Source organism: Mobula hypostoma, chromosome 1, assembly GCF_963921235.1.
Source record: "Mobula hypostoma chromosome 1, sMobHyp1.1, whole genome shotgun sequence".
In the NCBI taxonomy this organism is placed as follows: domain Eukaryota; kingdom Metazoa; phylum Chordata; class Chondrichthyes; order Myliobatiformes; family Myliobatidae; genus Mobula; species Mobula hypostoma.
The window spans coordinates 246,204,449-246,232,297 of record NC_086097.1 but is presented as its reverse complement, the minus strand read 5'-3'; the positions used below and the strand labels follow the sequence as shown (position 1 = coordinate 246,232,297).

Genomic DNA, 27,849 nt, shown 5'->3' with positions numbered 1-27,849 from the left:
GGATACGTTCCTTGAAGTTGACACATAATGTGAATAAATTATTTAAATGGAGAAAATAGGGATGCGTTCTTGAGGGCTTCCTAAATATGTCTTATCTGTAATTTATTCACATTTTCATACCAATACGACACAAAAGCAGTACCACAAGGCAACATTTGTATTATATTTCATCAATTTAAGGTAATATTCAACGTAATAAATCATAGAAAGTTAACATACTAGGGTGTACAGTACTCACCAACAGTGGCAGGTGTGTTTGCTCCGGGAGATGAGTGGTTGTTGTGGTGTTGGGCAGCTGTACATGGATGAGCTGGATGGTTGTGTGTCGTCAGGATCATCGAGGACAGCAAGGGATGAAGGAAGACTCACAGAACTCTCAGTACTGCTGGCAGCAGGAGATGACACTGGTTTGAAGAAAGTGGTGAGGGTTGTTTGCTTGGCAGCATTTTGTTTTTCAGCATAAATTTGCTTGTAGGGAAGAAGGGTTGACGGCAGGGAACGACTGAAGTGCTGACTTCGTTCTAAACTTGGGTCCATGTCCATCACCATTTGTGCCAAGTGTTCTGCAGCCTTAAAAAATTCTGCCAGTTGCCTCAGAGTGGAAGACCTGACCTCTTTCCAGGATTCATCAATGTTGTTGATGGCGTGCCTGATGTTGAAAGACTTCCACCATTCCCTCACCATTGGTAAACTCCCGGGATATTCAAAATTGTCTGTTGCTTGCAGCATCTGAGAGGCAATTCGCCGTAAAAAATATGCCTTGAATGTGGATATCACACCTTGGTCGAGTGGTTGAATCGACGATGTTGTGTTAGGCGGCAGGAAACGCAATGTTATGTTAGGATGAATGCTGTCCATATGTTTAGGATGGGCTGGCGCATTGTCAAGCAACAAAAGAACTTTAAAGGCAAGGTTCTGTTCCCGGCAGTAGCGTTCAACCTCAATAGCAAAATGATTAGCAGACCAGTCTTCAAAGGTTTGACCAGTGACCCATGCTTTCTTGTTTGCTGCCCAGTGGACAGGAAGCATATTCTTACTCAAACCCGTAAGAGCATGGGGGTTTAGTGAATAGTAAACTAAGAGAGGCTTTATCTTACAGTCTCCTTCGGCATTGGAACACATAAGCAAAGTCAATCTATCCTTTGCTGCCTTGAAACCGATGCAGTTTTTTCATCCTTACTTATGTAAGTGCATTTCGGCATACGCTTCCAGAAAAGCCCGGTCTCGTCTGCATTAAACACCTGCTTTGGTGTGATGCCTAACTCAGCTATCATAGCCCGCAACTGCACAGGGTAGCGTCCCAGAGCTGTGTACCTTCACCTGATGCCGCCCTGTTTATAATTTCCAACTTTTTTTCCAAGTATTAAAGCAGTTCTCTGCTGCTTGGCTGATGGCCCAGGACTTGACATCGGACGCTTAGGAGGCATAGTTAAATACTTCAAGCACAAAATCACTGCACCGTAGCTAAAAACACAAAAGTTTAAGAGCGCAAGATCGCACATCCATATGTTGCCAAAGCCAATGCGAGACTGGCGGGGGTGAGACTGTGAGGTGTGCGCACGTGACTTGTATTGGCGGGAAAGCAGTGCTCTTCGCATAACTGTGAGCTTTGGACGCATATAACGAGAAACTGGTAGAAATAGGTTCCTCACATAACTGTGAATCCGCATTGTCTGAAGACGCATATAACGAGGATAGGGTGTATTGTCAAAGTACATGTGTGTCACCATATACAACCCTGAGATTCATTTTCTTGTGGGCATACTCAATAAAGCCATAACAGGATCAATGAAATACTGCACCAACTAGGACGTGCAAAAGGCAACAAACTGCAAATACAAAAAGAAAGACGTAGTGATAATAAATTAGGAGATGAAGAGTCTTTGAAAGTGAGTCCATAGGTTGTGGGGACAGGCCAAATTTCTTTAGTCTCCCGAGGCACTAGAGGCATTGGTGAGCTTTTTGACCATAACATCAATGTGGTTTTTTTCAGATATATAAAAAGAGAGGTGAGAGTGGTACAAAACTGCAGGGAAATGATGCTGGAGAGGTAGTAATTGGAATGAACCCCTTGTGGTAGCTGAAGAGTTTGTGAAGGTATTAGTAACAATCTTTCAAGAATCACTAGGTTCTTCACACTATCCGTGCCGGATCATGGTTTCTGTTGGACAAATCCTTCATCATCTTTTCTAGCTTCTTTCATTTCATTGTTCATCTTGTGCCTCATCAAATAGTTTGGCATAGACCGGATGGGCTGAACGGCCTGATTCTGTGCTGCACTTTTCTATGACTCTATCTCTGTTACACTTCCCTGAAATGTTAATAGTTATAAAAATGACCCAACTGTATATCTTTGTTCTGAACAAACTGAAATCTTTGTTTAACTTTTTTTTGTTTTGTAGTCATGTACTTTTCTGTTAAAAACCATCTGCAAATAAAATTTTAAATAGAAGGCCTAAAGCAGCTGCTGTAGATCAGACTGTAAACTTACTTTGCATTGTTTGGGAATTCTGTAAAATTATGTGTCATTCGCCCTTTCCATAAAAATTAAATATGTTTACTTCTATTTATCTAATCTTAAATAAAATAACAAATTGAGTGCTGAAGCTCAGCGGCAGTCATTAAGAAACATTGTTTGGTATGACCATGTCGAGTTTATTGTCCGATACACAAGAATGTATGCACAGTCACGATGAAAAATGTACTTGCCGTAGCATCACAGGCACATCATACTGCATAAGCAGAATTCACAAGAATCAAAGCATCTGTCCTAGGACCAGCACGTGACTGCCATTACAAAGAAGGCATGACAGTACACCTACTTTCTTAGAAGTTTGTGCAGATTTGGCATGTCATCTAAAACTTTGACAGTCTTCTGTGGATGCACAGTGGTTGCATCATGGCCTTTCAAGGAAACACCAATGTCCAAGAATGGAAACCCGACCAAAAGTGGTGCATGCAGCCCAGTTCATCACAGGAAAAGCCCTTCCTGCCATGGAGTACATCTACAAGGAGCGGTACCAAAATAAAGGACCCCCACCATTCAGGCCATGCTATCTTCTCACTGCTGCCATCGGGAAGGAGTTACAGGTGTCTTAGGTGCCACACCACCAGGTTCAGGTGCATTATTACCCTCCAACCATCAGGCTCCTGATCCAGTGTAGATAACTTCACTCACCTCAACTCTGAACTGATTCCACAACTCGCTTTAAGCACTTTACAACTCATGTTCTCAGTTTTGTTTGTTTGTTTATTTACCTATTATTATTATTATATTTTTACTTTTTTCTCAGCTGAAATTGTAAGATCTGAGGTACACTCATTTCTCAATTGCTAGGAATTTCAGGACTCTTCAAGTGGTGTTTAGTATTGTGGCTTTCTGAAGATTGATATAAATATTACTGTGTAGCCCTAATTTTTTACACAATAGTGTCGTGACTTTGGGATGATACCAGTGGTAGATATTACCATTAGGACAATGTATACCTTGATCATGTTCCATAGTCTTTCAATTTCCTCTTTTAATTCAGCATATTTCTGGTGTTTTTCACTTACTGATTTCTGTATGTTGTGTGTGTTTGGAATGACTATATCTATTAAGTAAGGTTTTCTTGCCTCTTTATCCTGTAATATTATATCTGGATGGATATTGTGGATTATTCTATAGAGTCATAGAGAAGTACAGCACAGAAACAGGCCCTTCGGCCATTTAAACTGCCTACTCCCATCAACCTGCACCGGGACCATAGCTTTCCATACCCCTACCATCCATGTACCTGTCCGAACTTCTCTTAAACTTGGAAATTGAGCTTGCATGCACCTCTTGCGCTGGCAGCTCATTCCACACTCTCATGACCCTCTTGAGTGAAGAGGTTTCTCCTCATGTTACCATTAAACGTTTCACCTTTCACCCTTAACCCATAACCTCTAATTGTAGTCCCATCCAACCTCAGTGGGAAAAGCCTGTTTGTACCTACCCTATCCATACCTCTCATAATTTTGTATAACTCTATCAAATCTCTCCTCAAGTTTCTACGTTCCAAGGAGTACATTCCTAACCTATTCAATCTTTCCTTAGGACTCAGGTCCTCCAGTCCTGCCAACATCTTTGTAAGTTTTCTCTGGATCCTTTCAACCTTATTTACATATTTCCTGTTGGTAGGTGACCCAAACTGCACACTATACTCCAAATTAAGCCTCACTAATGTCTAATAGAACTTCAACATAACATCCCTTCTCCTGTACTCCATACTTTGATTTATGAAGGCCAAGGTGCCAAAAGCTTTCTTTACAACCCTATCTACTTGTGACGCCACTTTCAATGAATTATGGACCTGTATTCCTAGATCTCTTTGATATACTACACTCCTCAGTGCCCTACCATTCACTGTGTAAGATCTACCCTAGTCTCGCACTTGTCTGCATTAAATTCCATCTACCATTCTTCCAGCTGGTCCAGATCCTGCTGCAAGCTCTGATAGTATTCCTCGCTGTCCACTACACCCACAATCTTGGTATCATCTGTAAATTTGTTGATTCCATTAACCATGTTATCATCCAGATCATTTGTTCTTTCCAGTCAATCCTGATTGCTGATTGCCTGCTGCTCAAAACCCCAAAATGCTGTGAATCTCTGCCTTATCTACTCAATCGGCAAACCTGAATGAGCTACGTCATCTCAGGCTTCGGATTTCGGATTGGCCGCTGCTCAAAAAATAACCTGTAATAATGGATCATCAATATTATTATTTGATTTTTTTGTATCTGCACAATTTGTATTTTGCATATTAGTTGTTTTTCTGTCTTTGTGCTTAGTTTTTCATTAATTCTATTGTATTTCTTGAAAATGAATCACTGGGGCATATATCGTGGCATATACGTATTTTGATAATAAAGTTACCGAAACCCCTTACCTCGCACAAAATCCAACAGATTGCCCACCCGGAACATGGCAGCTGAAATATCAAAAACCCCAAACCCCCAACACCCTCTCTCACACACAGAAATACAGCAACAAGAACAGTGGACCCCAAATCCCTAACCCCTCCGTCACACACAAAGTAACATATCGCCCACCCACCACTCAGCAACAAGACAGAAAATTCAAAACTGCAGGGGAGCAATATAAACTACAGTTCAATAATCACATAAATCTCAGAATTTCGAAACCATCCTCCCGTCAGCATTGAGGAGGGCGGCCGCGTGAACTCAGTCCTTCCGTGAAAAGCAACCACCACGTCGGGTCTGAACGCCACCGACTACCGCTGACCTCCTCCGCATTCGCCTCAGATCTTCAGTCTTCCTCGACGCTTTGAAATAGAGTCAGTTATGGCCCCACGCCCCGTCTCTGGTCTTCTCTACGAGGCAGGTCGTGCTCCTGGTCCTCTCCGGGGACAGCAGAGTGCTAGGTCATTTGATCAAATTCCAAACCGCACATCACAGGCTCCAATGGTTTCTGAAAGGAAATCAAGACAAAAAGAACAAGTAGAAGACGTAGAGGGAGTGAGATAATTGAAGAGATAGGCTAACTGGGAGATGTCGCCCAAGGAATCGTTATTCGCTGGCACCATCTTGATCGGAGGATGGTGATGAATCGGAGGGAGAATGAAGATCTAGCTAAGTGGTGCACATCAACAATCTTTCACTCAATCTCAGCAAAACCAAGCAGCTGATTATTGACTTCAGAAGGAGGAAGCTGGAAGTCCATGAGCCAGTCCTCGTCGGAGGATCAGAGGTGGAGAGGGTCAACAATTTTAAATTCCTCAGTGTTATTATTTCAGAGAGCCTGTGCTGGGCCAGCACATAAGTGCAATTACAAAGAAGGCACGGCAACACGACTACTTCTCTCGGAGCTTGCAAAGATTCGGAGTGCCAACTAATACTTTGATAAACAAGAGAAAATCTGCAGATGCCGGAAATCAAAGCATTACACACAAAATGCTGGAGAACTCAGCATCCAACCTGATGGCATGATTATTGAATTCTTGAACTTCCAGTAATGCCCCCCACTTCACCTTTCCCCATTCCCATTTCCCTCTCTCACCTTATCTCCTTACCTGCCCATCACCTCCCTCTGGTGCTCCTCCTCCTTCCCTTTCTTCCATGGTCTTCTGCCCTCTGCTCTCCTATCCGATTTCCCCTTCTCCAGCCCTTTATCTCTTTCACCAATTGACTTAACAGCACCCCCCCTCAGTCTTACCTATCTCCTACAACTTTGTACTTCTTCCCTTCCTCCCCCCATTTTCTTACTCTGACTTCTAATCTCTTTTTTCCAATCCTGATGAAGGGTCTCAGCCCGAAATGTCAACTGTACTCTTTTCCATAGAATTGAATTGAATTGAATTGACTTCATTACTTACATCCTTCATATACATGAGGAGTAAAAATCTTTACATTACATCTCCGTCTAAATGTGCAATGTGCAATTATAGTAATTTATAATAAGTATTATGTATTATGTACAACAGGACAGCCAATATAACATAGAAATACAGTTGTGTCAGCATGAATTAAGCAGTCTGATGGCCTGGTGGTAGAAGCTGTCCTGGAGCCTGTTGGTCCTGGCTTTTATGCTGCGGTACTGTTTCCCCGATGTTAGCAGCTGGAACAGTTCGTGGTTGGCGTGACTCAGGTCTCCAATGATCCTTCGGGCCCTTTTTATACACCTATCTTTGTAAATATCCTGAATAGTGGGAAGCTCACATCTACAGATGCGCTGGGCTGTCCGCACCACTCTCTGCAGAGTCCTGCGACTGAGGGAAGTACAGTTCCTATACCAGGCAGTGATGCAGCCAGTCAGGATGCTCTCAATTGTGCCCCTATAGAAAGTTCTTAGGATTTAGTCATAGCCATAGTCATAGTCATAGTCATGCTTTATTGATCCCAGGGGGAAATTGGTTTTTGTTACAGTTGCACCATAAATAATAAATAGTAATAGAACCATAAATAGTTAAATATTAATATATAAATTATGCCAGTAAATTATGAAATAAGTCCAGGACCAGCCTATTGGCACAGGGTGCCTGACCCTCCAAGGGAGGAGTTGTAAAGTTTGATGGCCACAGGCAGGAATGACTTCCTATGACGCTCTGTGTTGCATCTCGGTGGAATGAGTCTCTGGCTGAATGTGCTCCTGTGCCCAACCAGTACATTATGTAGTGGAAGGGAGACATTGTCCAAGATGGCATGCAACTTAGACAGCATCCTCTTTTCAGACACCACCATCAGAGAGTCCAGTTCCATCCCCACAACATCACTGGCCTTACGAATGAGTTTGTTAATTCTGTTGGTGTCTGCTACCCTCAGCCTGCTGCCCCAGCACACAACAGCAAACATGATAGCACTGGCCAGCACAGACTGTAGAACATCCTCAGCATCGTCCGGCAGATGTTAAAGGACCTCAGTCTCCTCAGGAAATAGAGACGGCTCTGACCCTTCTTGTAGACAGCCTCAGTGTTCTTTGACCAGTCCAGTTTATTGTCAATTCGTATCCCCAGGTATTTGTAATCCTCCACCATGTCCACACTGACCCCCTGGATGGAAACAGGGGTCACCGGTACCTTAGCTCTCCTCAGGTCTACCACCAGCTCCTTAGTCTTTTTCACGTTAAGCTGCAGATAATTCTGCTCACACCATGTGACAAGGTTTCCTACAGTAGCCCTGTACTCAACCTCATCTCCCTTGCTGATGCATCCAACTATGGCAGGGTCATCCGAAAACTTCTGAAGATGACAAGACTTTGTGCAGTAGTTGAAGTCCGAGGTGTAAATGGTGAAGAGAAAGGGAGACAAGACAGTCCCCTGTGGAGCCCCAGTGCTGCTGATCACTCTGTCGGACGCACAGTGTTGCAAGCACACGTACTGTGGTCTGCCAGTCAGGTAATCAAGAATCCATGACACCAGGGTAGCATCCACCTGCATCGCTGTCAGCTTCTCCCCCAGCAGAGCAGGACGGATGGTGTTGAACGCACTGGAGAAGTCAAAAAAGGGCCATACCAAACTTCTTCAACCATCTGGGGTGAAAGAGGCGCTTTTGTGCCTTTTTCATCATACAGCCGGTATGTACAGACCACGTGAAGTTCTCGGTGATGCTTATGCCGAGGAACTTAAAGCAGTTCACCCTCTCAATCCTAGATCCATTGATGTTAACACGGGTTAACCTTTCTCCATTCTTCCTGTAGTCCACAACCAGCTCCTTTTTTTTTGCGACATCAAGGGAGAGGTTGTTTTCTTGACACCACTGTGTCAGGGTGATGACTTCCTCTCTGTAGGCTGCCTCATTATTATTTGAGATTAGGCAAATCAGTGTAGTGTCATCAGCAAATTGGAGCTGTGGGTGGCGACGCAGTCATGGGTATACAGAGAGTAAAGTAGGGGGCTTAGTACACAGTCCTGAGGGGCACCTGTGTTGTGGGACAGAGGGGCAGAGGTGAGGGAGCCCACTCTTACCACCTGCCGGTGATCTGACAGGAAGTCCAGGATCCACCTACACAAGGCAGGGTGAAGGCCGAGATCTCTGAGCTTCTTGTCAAGTCTGGAGGGAATTATGGTGTTAAATGCTGAACTGTAGACCAAGAACAGTATTCTCACATAAGCATCCCTTGTCTCCAGGAGTGTAAGGACAGTGTGTAGAGCTGTGGCTATTGTGTCATCTGTTGATCGGTTGTGTTGGTAGGCAAATTGTAGGGGGTCCAGTGTGGGTGGCAGCAGGCTGCAGATGTAGTCCTTGACCAGCCTCTCAAAGCATTTGCTTATGATTGAAATGAGTGCGACAGGACACCAGTCGTTCAGGCATGTTACCGTGGTGTTTTTATGTACAGGGACAATGGTGGATGTTTTGAAGCAGCAGGGCACTCTGCACTGGGGAAGGGAGAGATTAAAAATGTCTGTAAACGCACCTGCCAGTTGTGCCATGCACATCCTGAGCACTCGCCCTGGGATGCCGTCCGGTCCCGCGGTCCACCCGTTGGAAACACCTGCGTGCTTCGGCCTCAGAGATGACCAAGCTGCCTGCTGCATCATCTGCAAGTCTCCTCAGGGGCTCAGTATTGGCGACATCGAATCAAGTGAAAAAACATTTAGCTCATCTGGAAGAGAGGTGTCGATGTTGGAAACTTCACTGCATTTAGCCTTGAAGTCTGCGATGGTGTGCAGACCATGCCATAAGCTGTGTGTGTTGTTGGTGGAGAGTTGAGTCTGAATCTTGTGTCTGTGTTGTTTCGCTGCCTTGATGACTTTGTACAGATCGTGGTTTCATTTCTTGAGTTCACGTTGATTACTGCCAGTGTAAGCTTTGTCTCTCATGGTTAGTACTGCTCGTACGGAACTGTTGATCCAGGATTTCTGATTTGGGAAAATCTTGACCAATTTCTGGGAGACAACATTCTCAATGCATTTCTGGATAAATCTCGTGACCCCTTTCGTGAACTTGGAGACATCCTTATCTTGGAAGACATTCCAGTCAACGTCATCAAAGCTGTGCTGCAGCATGAAAGCTGATTGGTCGGACCGACAGTGGACTGTTTTAACTGTGGTCGCCTCCTTTTTCAGCTTCTGCCTGTACTTTGGCACAGGAAAATGGAAGAATGATCTGATTTTCCAAATGGAGTCAGAGGAGTGCTTTGTAAGCGTTGCGGAAGGGAGGGTAGCAGTGGTCGTGTATGCTGTCTCCCCGTGTGCTCACCTGGATGTGTTGGTAAAACTTCTGAGAGACTTTAGACTGCAACGCTCTATTAAAGTCACCGGTGACGATGAAAGTAGCCTCTGGGTGTGCAGTCTCAAGGTGCTGATGGTCTCGTACAGTTCCTTGAGAGCCAGGTCAGTATCAGCCTGTGGCGGAATATACACGGCTGTGATAATAACAGTGTGAACTCCCTAGGCAGCCAGAAAGGTCTACAAAGCAGCACCAGGTACTCCAGATCCGGGGAACAAAAGGATTTGAGGGCAACACCAAGCATTATTGACCATAAAGCATACCCCGCCTCTTTTACTCTTCCCAGAGAGGTTTTTACACCTGTCCGCCTGGAACAGGGAGAACCCAGAGGACTCGATGGCATGATCTGGTATCTCCTCCATCAGCAAGGTCTCCACGAGGCACAAAACATTACATTCCTTTGTTTCCCACTGGTAGTAGATTCCGGCTCTCAGTTCGCACAGCTTATTGTCCAGCCTGCTTAGTTGCAACGTTTTGTGTGTGCTGCTCGTACTTTGACAAACTGCTGCAGATCATGTGGTGGAGAGTATATTGACTGGTTACATCACAGCCTGGTATGGAAATACCAACACCCTTGAACGGAAGATTCGACAGAAAGTAGTGGATAATGGGTAAAGCCTTCTCCATTGGGCATATCTACACAGAGGGTTACAGCAGGAAAGCAGCGTCAATCATCAGGGACCCCCACCACCCAGGTCATGCTGTCTTCCCGCTGCTGCCATCGGGAAAGAAGTACAGGAGCCTCAGGACTCACCCCACCAGGTTCGGGAACAGTTACTACCCCTCAACCACCAGGCTCTTAAAACAGTGGGGATAATCTTGCTCAACTTCACTCACCCCAACACTGAAATGTTCCTACAACCTATGGGCTTACCTTCAAGGACTCTTCATCTGACTGTCTCATTATTGTTTGTTTGTTTATGTATTTGTGTGTTTATTTATTTATTTATAATGTCTCTCTCTCTCTCTCTTGTATTTGCTCAGTTTGTTGTCTTTTGTGCACTGGTTGTTCGCCTTTTTGAGTACAGTCTTCCATTGATCTTATTATGGTTCTTAGACTTACTGAGTATGCCTGCAAGGAAACAAATCTCAGGGTTATATATGGTGACACATATGTACTTTGATAATAAATTTACTTGAAACTTTGAGAATTAGGCCATTCAGCCCCTCAAGTATGCTCTGCCTTTCCATCATGGCTGATTTATTTTCCCTCTGAACCTCATTCTGTCTACTCCCCATAGCCTTTGATGCCCTGACTATTGAAGAACCTTGCAATCACCACCTTACATATACCCAATGACGTTACCTCCACAAAAGTCTGTGGCAATGAATTCCACAGATTTGCCACCTCCTGGCTAAAGAAATTCCTCCATATCTCTGTTCTAATGGGATGTCCTCTATTCTGACTCTGTCCCCTCTGGTCCTAGACTCTCCAGCGTAGGAAACTTACTCTCCACATCCACTCTATCCAGGCCTTTCAATATTCAGTAGGCTTCAGTGAGATCCCCCCTCGTTCTTCTAAACTCCAGCAGGTATAGGCCCAGACAGTCAAACAGTCCTCATCTCTTTCCCTGGATCATTCTCATGGAGCTCCTCTGGACCGTCTCCAGAGGATGCTGAATATTAATATCTTGCATCAGTGTGAACGTGTTACAGGGAACTTTGCAGCTGTCTACTAGATATGGGCCACTGAGCTCATTGGCACAGTAGGGTGTTTACCCTGGAAAAACTTCCGGAGCATTCCACCATCCCTGCTTATAAGTTATTTTTTAAAATTTGGTAGCATTTGTTGAAGCATCAAAGAAAATATGTATTTTTCTGCCTGGTTGGTGGCAGGGTATGTTGGTGATATGGTTAGCGTGTTGCCTTTCTTCCAATTAAGAGTTCATGCTTGGCAGCATAGTGACTTCAAGAACAAGAACATAAGTGCTGGGTGCATTTTTAAAAGGGAAAGAAAATTGCTTGTCAAAACTGTGTTTTAACCCTCTGAGAGGCCAAAGTGTTGGGAACAGCACTTGGCTGTTCTTCAAACAGCAAAAAAGTTTGTCAAACAATTTTTCAATATGCTAATAATGTTCTAATAGCAATGTTATGCACAACAAAATTCAAGATTCAACATTGCCTAATGTCATTTCCAGTACGCAAGTGTAAAGGAGAATGAAATAATTGTTACTTCGGACCCAAGCAACACAAAAAAAAACACAATAAGATGAAGAACACAAAAATAAAAAAAAAACAATAACGAGTTAGACCGGCAGGAAGAATTTTTTAAAAAACAGCTCTATAGAGCGGGTGACAAAAAAGAGGGAGTCAAAGTAGGAGGGCTTTGGCTCAACGGGGCTTAGGCGATAACGGGGCAAGGCGAGGTAAGTTATTTGTGAAATATAGAAATAGGAATTATGCCTGTGATGCTTGTGTTCTGTATTGGGTGTTGGATGTGGGATGTCTGGGAGACTTTCAGCCTCCTGGACAGCCACATCTGCAACAGGTGCGTTGAGCTCCAGCTCCTTAGGGACCACGTTAGGGAACTGGAGGGGCAGCTTGCTCACCTTTGTCTGGTCAGGGAAAATGAGGAGGTGATAGACAGGAGCTACAGGTAAGTAGTCACACCAGGGACTCAGTGGGTAACAGTCAGGAGACAGAGGGGCAAGAGTCAGATACGAGAGAGTACCCCAGGTATGTTCCAGTGAGACAGGGAAAGGATGGTAGAGTGCAGGAACCATAATGTACAAAAGATGTTGAAAATCTAGTCAAGAAGAAAAGAAAAGCTTACGAAAGGTTCAAAAAACTAGGTAATGACAGAGATCTAGAAATTTATAAGGCTAGCAGGAAGGAGCTTAAGAATAAAATTAGGAGAGCCAGAAGGGGCCATGAGAAGGCCTTCGCAAGCAGGATTCAGGAAAACCCCAAGGCATTCTACAAGTATGTGAAAAGCAAGAGGATAGACGTAAGAAAATAGGACCATTCAAGGGTGACAGTGGAAAAGTGCGTATGGAACCAGAGGAGATAGCGGAGGTACTTAATGAATACTTTGCTTCAGTATTCTCTACGGAAAACTATCTTGGTGATTGTAGGGATGACTTACAGCGGACTGAAAAGCTTGAGCATACAGACATTAAGAAAAAGGATATGCTGGAGATTTTGGAAAGCATCAAGTTGGATAAGTCACCGGGACCAAATGAGATATGTCCCAGGCTACTGTGGGAGGCAAGGGAGGAGATTGCTGAGCCTCTAGCAATGATCTTTGCATCATCAATGGGGACGGGAGAGGTTCTGGAGGATTGGAGGGTTGCTGATGTTCCCTTATTCAAGAAAGGGAGTAGAGATAGCCCAGGAAATTATAGACCAGTGAGTCTTACTTCAGTGGTTAGTAAGTTGATGGAGAAGATCCTGAGAGACAGGTTTTATGAACAATTGGAGAGGTATAATATGATTAGGCCTAGTCAGCATGGCTTTGTGAAAGTCAGGTTGTGCCTTACGAGCCTGATTGAATTTTTTGAGGATGTGACTAAACACATCGATGAAGGTAGAGCCGTGGATGTAGTGTATATGGATTTCAGCAAGGCATTTGATAAGGTACCCCATGCAAGGCTTATTGAGAAAGTAAGGAGGCATGGGATCCAAGGGGACCTTGCTTTGTGGATCCAGAATTGGCTTGCCCACAGAAGGCAAAGAGTGGTTGTAGATGGGTCATATTCTGCATGGAGGTCAGTCACCAGTGGTCAGTGCCTCAGGGATCTGTTCTGGGACCCTTACTCCTCGTGATTTTTATAAATGACCTAGATGAGGAAGTGGAGGGATGGGTTAGTAAGTTTGCTGATGACACAAAGGTTGGAGGTGTTGTGGATAGTGTGGAGGGCTGTCAGAGGTTACAGCGGGTCATTGATAGGATGCAAAACTAGGCTGATAAGTGGCAGATGGAGTTCAACCCAGATAAGTGTGAAGTGATTCATTTTGGTAGGTCAAATATGATGGCAAAATATAGTATTAATGGTAAGACTCTTGGCAGTGTGGAGGATCAGAGGGATCTTGGGGTCCGAGCCCATTGGACGCTCAAAGCTGCTGCGCAGGTTGACTCTGTGGTTATGAAGGCGTATGGTGCATTGGCCTTCATTAATCGTGGAATTGAATTTAGGAGCCAAGAGGTAATGTTGCAGCTATATAGGACCCTGGTCAGACTCCACTTGGAGTACTGTGCTCATTTCTGGTTGCCTCACTACAGGAAGGAAGTGGAAGCCATAGAAAGGGTGCTGAGGAGATTTACAAGGATGATGCCTGGATTGGGGAGCATGCCTTACTAGAATAGGTTGAGTGAACTTGGCCTTTTCTCCTTGGAGTGACAGAGGATGAGAGGTGACCTGATAGAGGTGTATAAGATGATGAGAGGCATTGATCGTGTGGATAGTCAGAGGCTTTTTCCCAGGGCTGAAATGGTTGCCACAAAAGGACACAGGTTTAAGGTGCTGGGGAGTAGGTACAGAGGAGATGTCAGGGGTAAGTTTTTTACTCAGAGAGTGGTGAGTGCGTGGAATGAGCTGCCGGCAATGGTGGTGGAGGCGGATACGATAGGGTCTTTTAAAAGACTTTTGGATAGGTACATGGAGCTTAGAACAATCGAGGGCTATGGGTAAGCCTAGTAATTTCTAAGGTAGGGACATGTTCAGCACAACTCTGCAGGTTGTGCTGCAGGTTTTTCTATGTTTCTATGTATAAGATGATGAGAGGCATTGATTGTGTGGATTGTCAGAGGCTTTTTCCCAGAGCTGAAATGGCTAACACGAGAGGACACAGTTTTAAGGTGCTTGGAAGTAGGTACAGAGATGTCAGGGGTAAGTTTTTATTCAGAGAGTGGAGAGTGCATGGAATGGGCTGCCAGCGATGGTGGTGGAGGCGGATGCAGTAGGGTCTTTTAAGAGACTCCTGAGTAGGTACATGGAGCTTAGAAAAATAGAGGGCTGTGGGTAACCCTAGGTAATTTCTAAAGTAAGTACATGTTTGGCACAGCATTGTGGGCCAAAGGACCTGTATTGTGCTGTTGGTTTTGGAAATTCATTTGTGCTGTGGAGCAGGAAATCTCGTCACTGACATAGTGGTCTGGAATTTTGCTGGCATTGGCTCACAACTAGGAAGCAGCCTGGCCTAATGAGTTCCTCCAGCATTTTGTGTGTGTTGCTTAAATTTGCAGATTTCCGCTAGTACAAGGTTTGTGGGTTTGTTTACAGAATTGTTCAAGGAAACCACGCAAAGTAACTTGCATACGTACATAGATTGAATGTATGTCCATAAAGTGATGTTAGGTACAGGAGTGTCTGTACCATAAGACCATAAGACATAGGAGCCGAATAAGGCCATTCAGCCCATCGAGTTTGCTCTACCATTCCATCATGGCTGATCCCGGATCCCACTAAACCCCACACACCTGCCTTCTCGCCATAGCCCTTGAATTGAATTGACTTTATTTCTTACATCCTTCACATACATGAGGAGTAAAAATCTTTACATTACGTCTCTGTCTAAATATGATTTGTGCAATCATAGTACTTTATAACACTTTATAATAAATAGAACAGTTAATGTAATATAGAGTACACTCAAATCAGCGTGAGTTAATCAGTCTGATGGCCTGGTGGAAGAAGCTGTCCCGGAGCCTGATGGTCCTGGCTTTTATGCTGCATTTCTAAGGCTGTCAAGCCGAGGAGTTGTAGTGATAGTGGGGACAAACTCCCACTACCCCAAAAGTGCTCCTCACGGCATGCACCTCAAATAGCCTCTGACAACCAAGTCCAACTCCTGGCCTTCTCGTGTGGCTTGGCCTCTAAGCCCGCGGAACTGTTTCTACTGACAGGAGAAGGGGCGAAGACGGGTCCTGGTGCCTGAAAACCAGTCCTTCGGGTAGATAGAGCTTGTCAGCCTGGGAAGGCAGTCCATCTAAGAGAGAGAAAACTCTGATTTCTAACTTCCGTTGCATTACGGCCATACCCACTCATGGGAAAGGCTTTGGGAGTAAACCCTGAGGACAAATCCAGAGCTGGAATCCCTAAGGAAGTCCGACGTTGCCTTCAACGTCATTCTGGCAACTCCTGTGATGACATTGGTGCCAAGCTGTATCGGCCCTTGCCCTTCCCTTGGACAACCTCGGTGTCATGGAGAGGGGAGATTTGTTGCATGGGCAACTGCCGGTCTTCCATACAACATTGACCAGGCCTGTGCCCTAACCAGGCACAGATCCATGGTCTCGTGAGACTAACGGATGCCACCACCGTTTCCCCGATGGTAGCAGCTGGAATAGATTGTGGTTGGGTGACTCGGGTCCCCAGTGATCCTCCGGGCCCTTTTACACACCTGTCTCCATTCCTCCTGTCATCCAAAACCAGCTCCTTTGTTTTTGTGACATTGAGGGAGAGGTTGTTTCCTTGACACCACTGTGTCAGAGAGATGACTTCTTCCCTGTAGGCCACCTTGTTATTGTTTGAGATAAGGCCAATCAATGTAGTGTCATCGGCAAATTTAATTAGCAGATTAGAGCTGTGGGTGGCGACACAGTCATGAGTATACAGGGAGTAAAGGAGGTGACTCAGTACACAGCCCTGAGGGGCTCCTGTATTGAGAGTCAGAGAGGTGGAGGTGAGGGAGCCCACTCTTACCCTGATCGATCAAGCAACACTCAACTTCCAGCTTATATATATCAACAAACTTAGCCTCCACCACAGTCTGTGGCAGAGTATTCCACAGATTCACCACACTTTGGCTAAAAAAATTCCTCCTTACTATAAAAGGTTGCTCCTCAATTTTGAGGTTGTTCCCTCTAGTTTTGGATACCCCCACCATAGGAAATATCCTCTTTACATTCACCCTATGTAATCCTTTCAGCATTCAGTAGGTTTCAATGAGATTCCTCCTACATTCTTCTAAGTTCCAGTGAGTACTGACTCAAAGCTGCCAAACACTCCTCATATGTTAACCCCTTCATTCCCAGAATCATCCTCGTGAACCTCCTTTGGACTCTCTCTGATGACAACACATGCTTTCTGAGATAGCAGACCCAAAACTGTTGACAATACCCCAACTGCAGCCTGACTAATGTCTTATAAAGCCTCAGCATTATCTCCTTGCTTTTATATTCTATTACCCCTGAAATAAATGCAAAACATTGCATTTGCCTTCTTTACCACAGCCTCAACCTGTACATTAACCTGTTGGGAGTCTTGCCCAAGGACTCCTAAGTCCCTCTGCACCTCTAATGTTTGAACCTTCTCTCCATTTAGATAGTAGTCCACACTATTGTTCCTTTTACAAAAATGCATTTTCATACATTTCCGAACACCATATTCCATCTGCCACTTTTTTGCCCATTCTGTCAATTTGTATAAGTCCTGATAGAATCATATTGCTTGTTCAGCACTACCTACCCCTCCACCCATCTTCATATCATCTGCAAACTTTGCCACAAAGCCATCAATTCCATTATCTAAACAACAGGAATTCTGCAGATGCTGGAAGTTCAAGCAACATACATCAAAGTTGCTGGTGAACGCAGCAGGCCAGGCAGCATCTATAGGAAGAGGTGCAGTCGACGTTAATTCCATTATCTAAATCATTGACAAACAATGTGAAAAGCAGCAGTCCCAATACTGATTATTGAGGATCACCACTAGTCACTGGCAGCCAACCAGAAAAGGCCCCTTTTATTCCCACTCGCTCCTTCCTGCCAGTCAACACTCCTCTTTCCATACCAATATCTTTCCTGTAACGCCATAGGATGTTATCTTGTTAAGCAGTCTCATGTGTGGCACCTTATCAAACGCCTTCTGAAAATCTAAGTAAATGACATCCACTGCCTCTCCTTTGTCCACCCTGCTTGTTATTTCCTCAAAGAACTCTTAACAGATTTGTCAGGCAAGATGTCCCTTTACAGAAAACATGCTGACTTTGACTTATTTTATAATTAGTCTCCAACACTTTTCCAACTCCTGAGTTTGGGCTAACTGGCCTATAATTTCCTTTCTTTTGCCTTCCTCCCTTCTTAAAGAGCGGAGTGACATTTGCAATCTTTTCGTCCTCTGGGACCATGCCAAAGTCAAGTGATTCTTGAAAGATCATGACCATTGCATCCATTATCTCCTCAGCAACCTCTCTCAGGACTCTGGGATGTAGTTCCAGGTGACTTAACCACCTTAAGATCTTTGAATTTGGCTTCTTCCTTTGTAATAGCAATAGCACTCACTCCTGCACCCTGTTACTCATGGACCTCTGGCACACTGCTAGTAGCTTCCACAGTGAAGACAGATGCAAAGTACCCATTATGTTCATCTGCCATCTCTTTGTCCCCCATTACTACCTCACCAGTATCATTTTCCAGTGGTCCAATATCAACTCTCACCTGCCTTTTATTGTTTATATAACTGAAAAAGATTTTGATATACTGCTTTATATTATTGGCTAATTTGCCCTCATATTTCATCTTTTCCCTTCTTACAGCTTTTTTAGTTTCCTTTTGTTGGATTTTTAAAGCTTCCCAATCATCCAACTTCCCACTCCCTTTTGATACCTTATATGACCTTTCCTTTACTTTTATGCAGTCCTTAACTTCCTTTGTCAGTCATGGTTTCCTACCCCTGCCATTTGAGAACAACTTCTTCTGTGGGACATATCTATCCTGCACCTTGTGAACTACTCCCAGAAACTCCAGCCATCTCTGCTCTGCCGTCATCCCCACCAGTATCTTCGTCTAATCCTCCTGGGGAAGCTCCTCTCTCATACCTCTGAAATTCACTTTATTCCATTGTGACTTAAGATTCTCCCTCTCAAATTGCAGTATGAATTCAATCATATTATGATCACTGTCTCCTAAGGGTTCCTTTATGCTACGCTCCCTAATATGATCTGGGTTATTACACAGCACCCAATTTAAAATAGCCTTTCTTCCAGTAGGCTCAAGCACATGCTGCTCTAAACACCCATCTCTTAGGCATTCAACAAATTCCCTCTCTTATGATCCAACACCAACCAATTTTCCATTATAATTGTGACATTAGTTTTATTGCATGCCTTTTCCAGCTCCCTTTGCAATCTCAGCCCCAAATCTTGGCTACTATTTGGAGCCTATATATGATTCCCATAACGTTTTTTTTACTCTTGCAGTTTCTTAACTCCACCCACAAAGGTTCGACATTCTCTGTCCCAATGTTACCTCTTTACAAAGATGTAATTTCATCTCTTACCAACAGAGCCACACCACCGCCTATGCCTTCCTGCCTGCCCTTTCAATACAAAGCATATCCTTTGATGTTAAGCTCTCAACTATGGCCACGACTGAATGAAGCCGACAACGTCATACCGACCAATCTGTAACTGCACTGCGAGTTCATCCACCTTATTCTGAATGTTACGTGCATTTAAATACAAAACCTTCAGCCCTGTAGTCTTTGCCCTTTTTAATTTTGTACATGAGGTGACTGTAGGAAGTGATAAAGTAGTGGTAGTTGGGGGGGTTGTGGAGGGGTGGGTTAGTCAGTGGAGGTGTTGATCAGCCTTTCTGCTTGGGGAAAATAACTGTTTTTGAGACTGGTGGTCCTGGTGTGGATGTTACGTAGCCTCCTCCCTGATGGGAGTGAGACAAACAGTCCATGAGCAGTGTGGGTGAAATCCTTCATGATGTTATGGCCCTTCTCTGGCACCTTTCTGTAGGCTGGTGCCAGTAATGCATTGGGCAGTTTTGACTGCATTGGGCAGTAAAGCCTTCTTGCCTGCAGCAGTACAGTGATGCAGTTTGTTAGGATGCTCTCCACTGTGCACCTGTAGAAGGACGTGAGTATAGATGTGCATAGTCCAGCTTTCTTCAGCCTCCTCTGAAAGTAGAACATTGATAAACTTCCCCGATTGTGTTCTAGGAATATTCTGTTTATTGGGGGAACGAAACTATGCTTCAGTGTTATAATTCTCCATTCATGCAGGAGAATTGACTGATGATGAAGTAACTGGAATTTTAATTAAACAAAGCACTGCTTTTCTCATTTCCCATCACAATTCCTTCACTGTGGTTACTAATTGGGTTACACACTATTTCAAGTTCCACAGCTTTCTATTTGTGTCCCAATAATCACCATCTCATTTTGAGTGAGGTCTGGAGGTAGACAATAGTTTCAATAGAGGTTGAATAACTTGCGTCCTAATAGGCACACATCTTAATATAAACACCATGACAGTGCCATGGGGCTACGTTGAACTTATTCAATAAGGCTGTGAGTATGAGATTGAAGGAAATTTGTAATTTTAGTGCTCTCAGAGATGATTACTTGTTTCTCATCCAGATATTGTGACTTTCTAATGCTTCGACCATATCAAGGGTGACATTTATTTAATCGTATTGAAAGACCTTTGACTCTGTGCACTTCCAGAGATTTTGATGTTTTACACAGACTCAGTGGGCCAGATGCCCTCATTCTGTTCTTATGCCTTATGCTCGATGTTACAAAGAGCATAAGACAATGAGATATTAAGCCATTTGGCTCATCGAATCTGCTCTTTCATTCCATCATGGCTGATTCCTCTCAAACTCATTTTCCTGCCGGCTTCCTGTAACTTTTGACACCCTTACTAATCAAGAATCTATCCACCTCCGCTTCAAGTATACCCAATCACTCAGCCTGCGCAGCCGTCCATGCCAATGAATTCCAATTATTCACAACCCTGAAGAAAATCCTCCTCATCTCTGTTCTAAAAAGACATCCCTCTATATTGAGGCTGTGCCCTCTGGTCCTAGGCTCCCACCATGGGAAACATCCTCTCCTCACCTACTCTATGTAGGCCTTTCAACATTCAAAATGTTTCAATGAGATCCCTCCTCATACAATAACCCTTTAATTCCCAGAATCATTCTTGTGAACCTCTTCTGAAGCCTCTCCAATGTCAGCACATCTTTTCTTAGATAAGGGGCCCAAATCTGCTCACAATACTCCAAGTACAGTCTGAGCAATGCCTTATAAAGATCCAGCAATACACCCTTGTTTTTATATTCTAGTCCTTTCGAAATGAATGCATTTGCCTTCCTCACTACCGACTCAACTTGCAAGTTAACCTTGAGGGACTCCTGCACAAGGGCTCTTTGCACCTCAGATTTTTGGATTTTCTCCCCATTTAGAAAATAGTTCATGCTTTTATTTCTTCTAACACAGTGCATGACCACACACCTCCTAATGCTGTATTCCATCTGCTACTTCTTTGCCCATTCTCAGCCCAAAACATCAACTGTTTATTCATTTCCATAGATGCTGCCTGACCTGCTGAGTCCTTCCAGCATTTTGTGTGTGTTGCTCTGGATTTCCAGCATCTGCAGAATTTCTTGTGTTTATGCAAAATAGTGAGGTAGTGTTCATGGGTTCATGAACTGTTCAGAAATCTGATGGAGTTCCTGAATTGTTGAGTGTGGGTATATCTTGGACAGTGAGGATCCTTAATGATGGATGCGACCTTCTTGATGCATTGCCATTTGGACATGTCTTGTTGCTGAGGAAGCTCGCGCCCACAGTGGAAATGGTTGGGTTTACAACCCTCTGCAGCTTTTTCCGAGCCTGTGCATTACCGTATCATTACCAGACGGTGATGCAACCCAGTCAGAATGTCTTCCGCCGTACATCTGCAGAAATTTGCTGGAGTCTTTGTTGACATACCAAATCACCTCAAACTCCTAATGGAATATGGTGCTGACCTGCCTTACTTATAATTGCATCAATATGTTGGGCCCGTTTATTTAACCAGTCTCTGATCTAATGTGAAACTACAACCATCTTCCTCCCTTTGTTAGTACTCAGCTCTTTTTGATTACTCCACAGGTCCTGCTGTCAGGTTCAGTGACTTCAAGATATCCAGTCCGAAGCCGCCACCTTTGACTGGACAGCACACCATCGAAGTACTAAAGACTATGCTGGGTTACAGTGATAACTTTATCAAGGAATTACTTGCGGCCGAGACAGTCACTCAGCATGAACTAAACTGAAGGCTAATCTATACGAGAAAACTGGTTTTGAGCTTTCTGAGATCAACCTCTTTCACACTTTAGATCTTTTACAATTGCATACAATAAATGAAGCAAGGTAAATTGAGCTCCAGATTGTTGTAAGGCTGTTCAGCCGTGTTTTCTGTAATGTAATTAGCCGCAGAGTGATCAATGAAGATATATAATATGTTCCTGGTGTGGACCTTCAAAGCTGGTGCCCTAAAGGCCATATAACATTGGAGCAAAATTAGGTCTTTTCAGCCCATCGAGTCTGCTCTGTCATTCCATCACAGCTCAATCCCATTCTCCTGCCTTCTCCCTGTAACCTTTGACGGCCTGACTAATCAAGAACATATCAACCTCCATTTTAAATATACTCAATGACTTGGCCTCCACAGCTGTCTGTGGCAATGAATTCCACAGGTTCCCCACCCTCTGGCTAAAGAAATTCCACCTCATCTCTGTCCTAAGGGGATGCCTTTCTATTCTGAGTCTGTCCCTGTGGTAATAGATTCACCCACTATAGGAAACGTCCTCTCCACATCCACCCTGGAAACATCCTCTCCATGTCCACTCTATCTTGGCCTTTCAATATTCCATAGGTTTCAATGAAATTCCCTCATTCTTCTAAACTCCAACAAGTACAAGCCCAGAATGATCAAATGCTCCTCATATGTTAACCCATTCATTCACAGGATCATTCTTATGAATCTCCTCTGGATCCTCTCCAACGCCAGTACATCCTTTCTTGGAGAAGGGGCCCAAAAGTGGATGGAATTCAAAATAGTTGTTCAGAAATCTTTAGACAAATGCCTTTGTAAAGGTATAGAATTGATGAATGTTGTGGTGTTTGACTTGTGCAAATTCAACCACATTAACTTGATGGAAATTGAACTTCTCCAAGCCAGTAACTTTTACTGACATGTGGGCTAAAATACAAAATGTCACTGATAATAACTGCAAGGCCACTTTGAACTTGCCAAAGTCCCAGTGCCAAACACTGCTCATAGAAAGCATAACCTCACTGCAAATGTATAAGATGATAAGAGGCAAAGATTGAGTGGACAATCAGTGCCTTTCTTTCCTAGGCAGCAAATCACTGAAATGAGTGGACATATATTTATGGTGATCAGAGAAATGAGTGGGGGATGTCAAACGTAGTTGTTTTTAGAGGGCGGTAACTGCATGGAACACACTGCAAGGGGCGATAGTAGAGGTATATACATTAGGGCATTTAGATAATCACCTCTTAGATAAGCATGTGGATTAAAGGAAAATGGAGGGTTATGTGGGAGGGAAAGGTGAGATTGCTCTTGGGGTTAGCACATCATTCCACCACGGCTGATTTACTATCCGCTCATCCCCATTCGCCTGCCTTCTCCCCATAGCCTTTGACACCCCAACTAATCAAGAATCTATCAACCTCCGCTTTAAATATACCCAATGACTCGACCTCCATAGCCATCGTGGCAACGAATTCCACAGGTTCACCACCCTCTTGTGGCCAAAGGACCTGTACTGTCCACTGCTGTGCTGTGTTCTAACACAACAGAACTAAAACTTCAATGACAAAATTTCTTCTTTTATAATGCAAATAAAAGCAATTGGGAAGAGTTTTTAAGAAGCTAATTTTGTACTTCCTTAATATGTTGAAAGTGAGCTGATAAAAATGTTAATATATCCCTCACTTCTTACTGGAATCAATTATCTACACTACAGAATGTAAATTGTTTATATTTCATAGTTTGGACAAGCCGCAGATATTGTCTGAATAAACATTTCTATCTATTTTATGTGGCTTTCTTGATACAAACATTTCTGACTCATATGAAGAACCTTGAAGGAATGTAATGTTGAATGTCCACACTGGATCAGTTTGCAAATTTACTCCATAGTGTCACAACTTTGGCTGTGGCCATTGAAATAACTTTAGAAGGAAGGCTCTGGGCACAAGTAAAGCATTTTTTTTGCATAGATGAGTTTGGTGTTGGAAGCTGTCCCAATAATAAATACCAGGTCATCCACCTAATTCACTGAATTAGTTCCGTGGGATCAGAGGGGTTGGGGAGGAACACACACACAAACCACTGGAGGAACTCAGGAGGTCAGACAGCATCTATGGAAATAAATAAAGAGTCAACGTTTGGCGAAAGGTTACAGCCCAAAGCATCAACTCTTTATTCTTCTCCTTAGATGCTGCCTGACCTGCTGAGTTCCTTCAGGATTTTGTGAGCGTTACTCTGGATCTCTTCTGTGTTTATGGGTTGAGGATTGTTAAAGTTCCAGAGTTGTAATATTTCTTTCCTCGTAAACCTGGATTCGCTTGTGGTGCCGAATCCCCAGCTCAAGGACAAATACTCAGTGTGAGGATGGAAATTAAGTGCATAATGCAAGGTTAAATACACATTGCAAAGTTTTCAAGATTCAGGATTGTTTAATGTCATTTCCAGTATACAGGTGTAAAAGAGAAAGAAATAATTGTTACCCTGGATCTGATGCAGCACAATAAGATCAAGAACATAATAATTAAAAAAACTGTAAATAGAAAGCAACACGCACAAAATGCTGGAGGAACTCAGCAGGTCAGGCAGCATCCATGGAAAAGAGTAAACAGTAAACGTTTCAGGCCGAGACCCTTCACCGGGACTGGAGAGGAAGGGGGAAGACACCAGAATAAAATGATGGGGGGGAGAGGGGAGGAAGGTAGCTAGAAGATGGTAGGTGAAGCCAGGTGGGTGGGAAAGGTAAAGGGCTGGAGAAGAAAGAATCTGATAGGAGAGGAGAGTGGATCGTAGGAGAAGGGGAAGGAGGAGGGGACTCGGGGGAGATGATAGGCTGCTGAGAAGAGGTAAGAGGCCAGAAAGGGCAATCAAAGAGGGGAGGGGAAGGGAATTTTTTTTTTACCAGAAGGTGAAATCAATATTCATGTCATCAGGTTGGAGGCTACCCAGATGGAATATAAGGTGTTGCTCCTCCAGCCTGGGGGTGGTTTCATCTTGGTACATATACATAAGATAGCTTATATGCATAGATCATAGATTGATAAAGTGACACCAGGTATAGTAGTGTCTGTACATGGGTGACTAACAGGAAATGATGAAGCAGTGGTGGTTGGGGGAGTGAAGGTGTGGGTTAGCGGGTGGAGGTGTTGATCAGCCTTACTGCTTGGGGAAGGTAACTCTTTGTGAGTCTGGTGGTCCTGGCCTGGATGCCAAGTAGCCTCCTCCCTGGTGTGAGTGGACAAACAGTCCATGAGCAGGGTGTGTGGGATCCTTCATGATATTATTGACCCTTTCCTGGCACCCTTCTGTATAAACGTCCATGATGGTGGGTTTACAAGCGCATTTGTCTCGAAGTAATTCCATATTTCCTCTTTCCCTTGAAACTATTTTCATTATCTGTGTTTGCAGAGATCTTTTAAACAGTGGAATCTTGTTCAAGGTGTTCGGGCTGCGATGAAATTCTCAATGAAATTTATCTTAACGGTACGAAGTCAATGACATTTTATTATGATACTTTGATTATCAAGCCCGATGTACTTAAAATTGTTTTAAAATAAAAAGCATTTGGAAGGTTCATCTGACAGTATTTTTTAAATATTCTGACGTCAATATGTTAGGCAGTGGTTTGTTTAGGATTAATTTTTCTGGCAAATAGTCTTGAATTAATACATTTATCAAGAGGAATAAACAGAAAATAAGTACAAGAGAGACACAAGAGACGGCAGATGCTGGAATCTGGAGGAAAATCAAGTTGCTGTGTTCTGACCCAGACTTTTGTCTGTCCCTCTGCCTTCACAGGTTCTGCCTGACCTAATGAGACCTTCTGGAAGCTTGATTCTCTTCTTCACCCAAAATTTAAGTGGTTTAACTTGCAGAGCTTTACGTTACCTCCCACCTTTTCCAGCTGTTTCAACACATTCTGCAAAAAATTAGCTTTGCGGTACTGCTTGAATTGCAGATGCAGTACCCTGTTGTACAAAGCAGAGTCTCATTGACAGAAATCCCACTTAATGATGGGATCGTGGGATTGCCACGAGAAGTAATTGAGTCTTTCAGTTTATATTCTGGGTGTGGATTATTAAAGATGGTCACCAAGACATGTCCTGCAGTGTGATAGCCAAGGAGTACAGATAACAAGTTGGAGAAAGGCTCAGGGAAGTGAGAGACAGATAAAAGCTTTCAGGGAGGCAGATGTGGGAGAGAAAATCCCAGAAATTCTGCAGAATTATGGGAGACAAATGCTTGGGAGTGTGGGAGAGAGAGACCCAGGAGTTTTTCAGGGGGAGTGTGGGAGAGAGGGGCGTGGGACTTTTACAGGAGGGGTGTGAGAGAGAGGGGCTTGGGAGCTTTACAGGGGGAGTGTGGGAGAAGGGGGCTCCGGTGTTTTACAGGGGGAGTATGGGAGAGAGGGGCTTGGCTATTTTACAGGGGGAGTGTGGGAGAGAGATGGTCAGGAGTTTTAGGGAGACTGGGAGAGAGAGGCTTGGCTGTTTTACAGGGGGAGTATGGGAGAGAGAGGCTCAGGAATTTTAGGGAGTGTGGGAGAGAGAGGCTCGGCTGTTTTACAGGGGATGTGTGGGAAAGAGACACCCAGGAATTTTAGAGGGAATATGGGAGCAAGAGACCTGGGAGTTTTAGGGAGAATGTTGGAGAGAGAGATAATCACGGACATTTTGGAAACAATGGGAAAGAAAAACAATGGAGCTTGGTGGGGGGTGAGGGAGAAGTGCAGGTGAGATATATGCCCAGGAGCTCTGAGGGACATGTGTAAGGGACAGCCACAGGATTTCTGTGGGAACTGCAGACTGGAGAACTGCACGCCCAGCTCTGCAGCAAGTTACAATAAAATGTACCTGGCATGTGAAGTTTAAACAAAGAATTTTGATTGTGCCTACAATTAGATTAATAGTGGACTGGTTAATATTGGATAGCATGGTGAACAACTTAGTCTGTATGATTAAGGTAAAAAAAAATTTTAAGATCGCTCTGAAGTATGAGAGGATGTAAGATATAAAGTGTGGGTCATTTGCGAAACAAAAAAAAACTAGCCTTGCAGAATTTACAGCATGCTACCCAAAAATCAGGGAAGGGAAGATATTTCCGTTGGCTGAGGAAACTAGAACCAGTTTCAACAGTCTCAGAATAACTAGAATCAATGGCTTATATATATGAAATTTGTTGCTTGCTTTGTGACAGCACACAGTTACGATAAGTTAAAACAATAAATAAATGTGCGAAAGGTGAATAATGAGGTCGTTCTCACACTGGAGGAACTCAGCAGGTCGGGCAGTATCTATGGAGAGGAATAACAGTCGACGTGTCAGGCAGAGACCCTTCACTAGAACTCATAGGAATGCGTGGGATAGTAATCATGGGTTCACGGATTGCTCAGAAATCTGGTGATGGAGGGGAAGAAGCTGTTCCTAAAATGTTGAGTGTGCACTTAAGGCTCCTGTTCCTCTTCCCTGCTGGTAGCGATGCGAAGAGGGCGTGTCCTGGATGGTGAGGGTCCTTAATGATGGACACCACCTTTCTGAGGCATCACCTCTTCAGGATGTCCTTGATGGTGGGGGGGAGGCTTGTGCCCTTGATGGAGCCAGCTGAATCTACAACCCTCTGCAACCTCTTGTGATTATAACACTTCTATGTTTATTTATTTACTCGTTTCAGATAAATTCAGTGAGAGCAAATTCTAGTCTACATCTCAGGTTTTTGGGCAGCGTGCTGTAAACTTTATACGGGCAACTTTTTTTGTTCGGCAAACGACCCTAACTTGGGAGATGCCTATATTATACTGCACAGAGTATTCAGGTATTGAATACCTGAAACATGTGCTCAATATGCATCCAATACAAACGGCTCTCAAATCTGTGGTGTTACCACTGTATAAATTAGGATTAATAAGATTCAAGGATCAAGGATCAACTTTATTCACTATATATATATGTGTGTGTGAGAGAGAGAAAGGGGGAGCGGCTTCCGTCAGTCAGGGTCAAACATGGATATTGTGTCCTAGCTGTCTAGATATGCAAGTCTGGGCAGTACGATATGGAGAGCAAGCTGTTGCCCATGTAGCAAGCTCCCCCTCTCCATACATCCGATGAACCAAAAGGAACGGCAGAGGCCAATACAGTTGGCATC

The 27,849-nt window shown here is 43.9% G+C and overlaps 1 protein-coding gene across 4 annotated transcripts in view; it reads left to right on the top strand.

Annotated features, from left to right (window-relative positions):
• sugct (succinyl-CoA:glutarate-CoA transferase) overlaps positions 1-25,273 on the top strand; it is a 563,356-nt gene extending 538,083 nt beyond the window's left edge. For 2 of the 4 annotated variants that reach the window (XM_063066693.1, XM_063066716.1), the window contains exon 14: positions 21,543-25,091. In XM_063066693.1, the coding sequence (XP_062922763.1) occupies positions 21,543-21,706 (164 nt within the window). In that variant the 3' untranslated portion in view covers positions 21,707-25,091. Of the gene's footprint in view, positions 1-21,542; positions 25,094-25,116 lie in introns of those variants that run through there. The other 2 variants (XR_010020283.1, XM_063066726.1) reach the window with 2 other exon arrangements.
• The last annotated feature ends 2,576 nt before the right edge of the window (positions 25,274-27,849 follow it).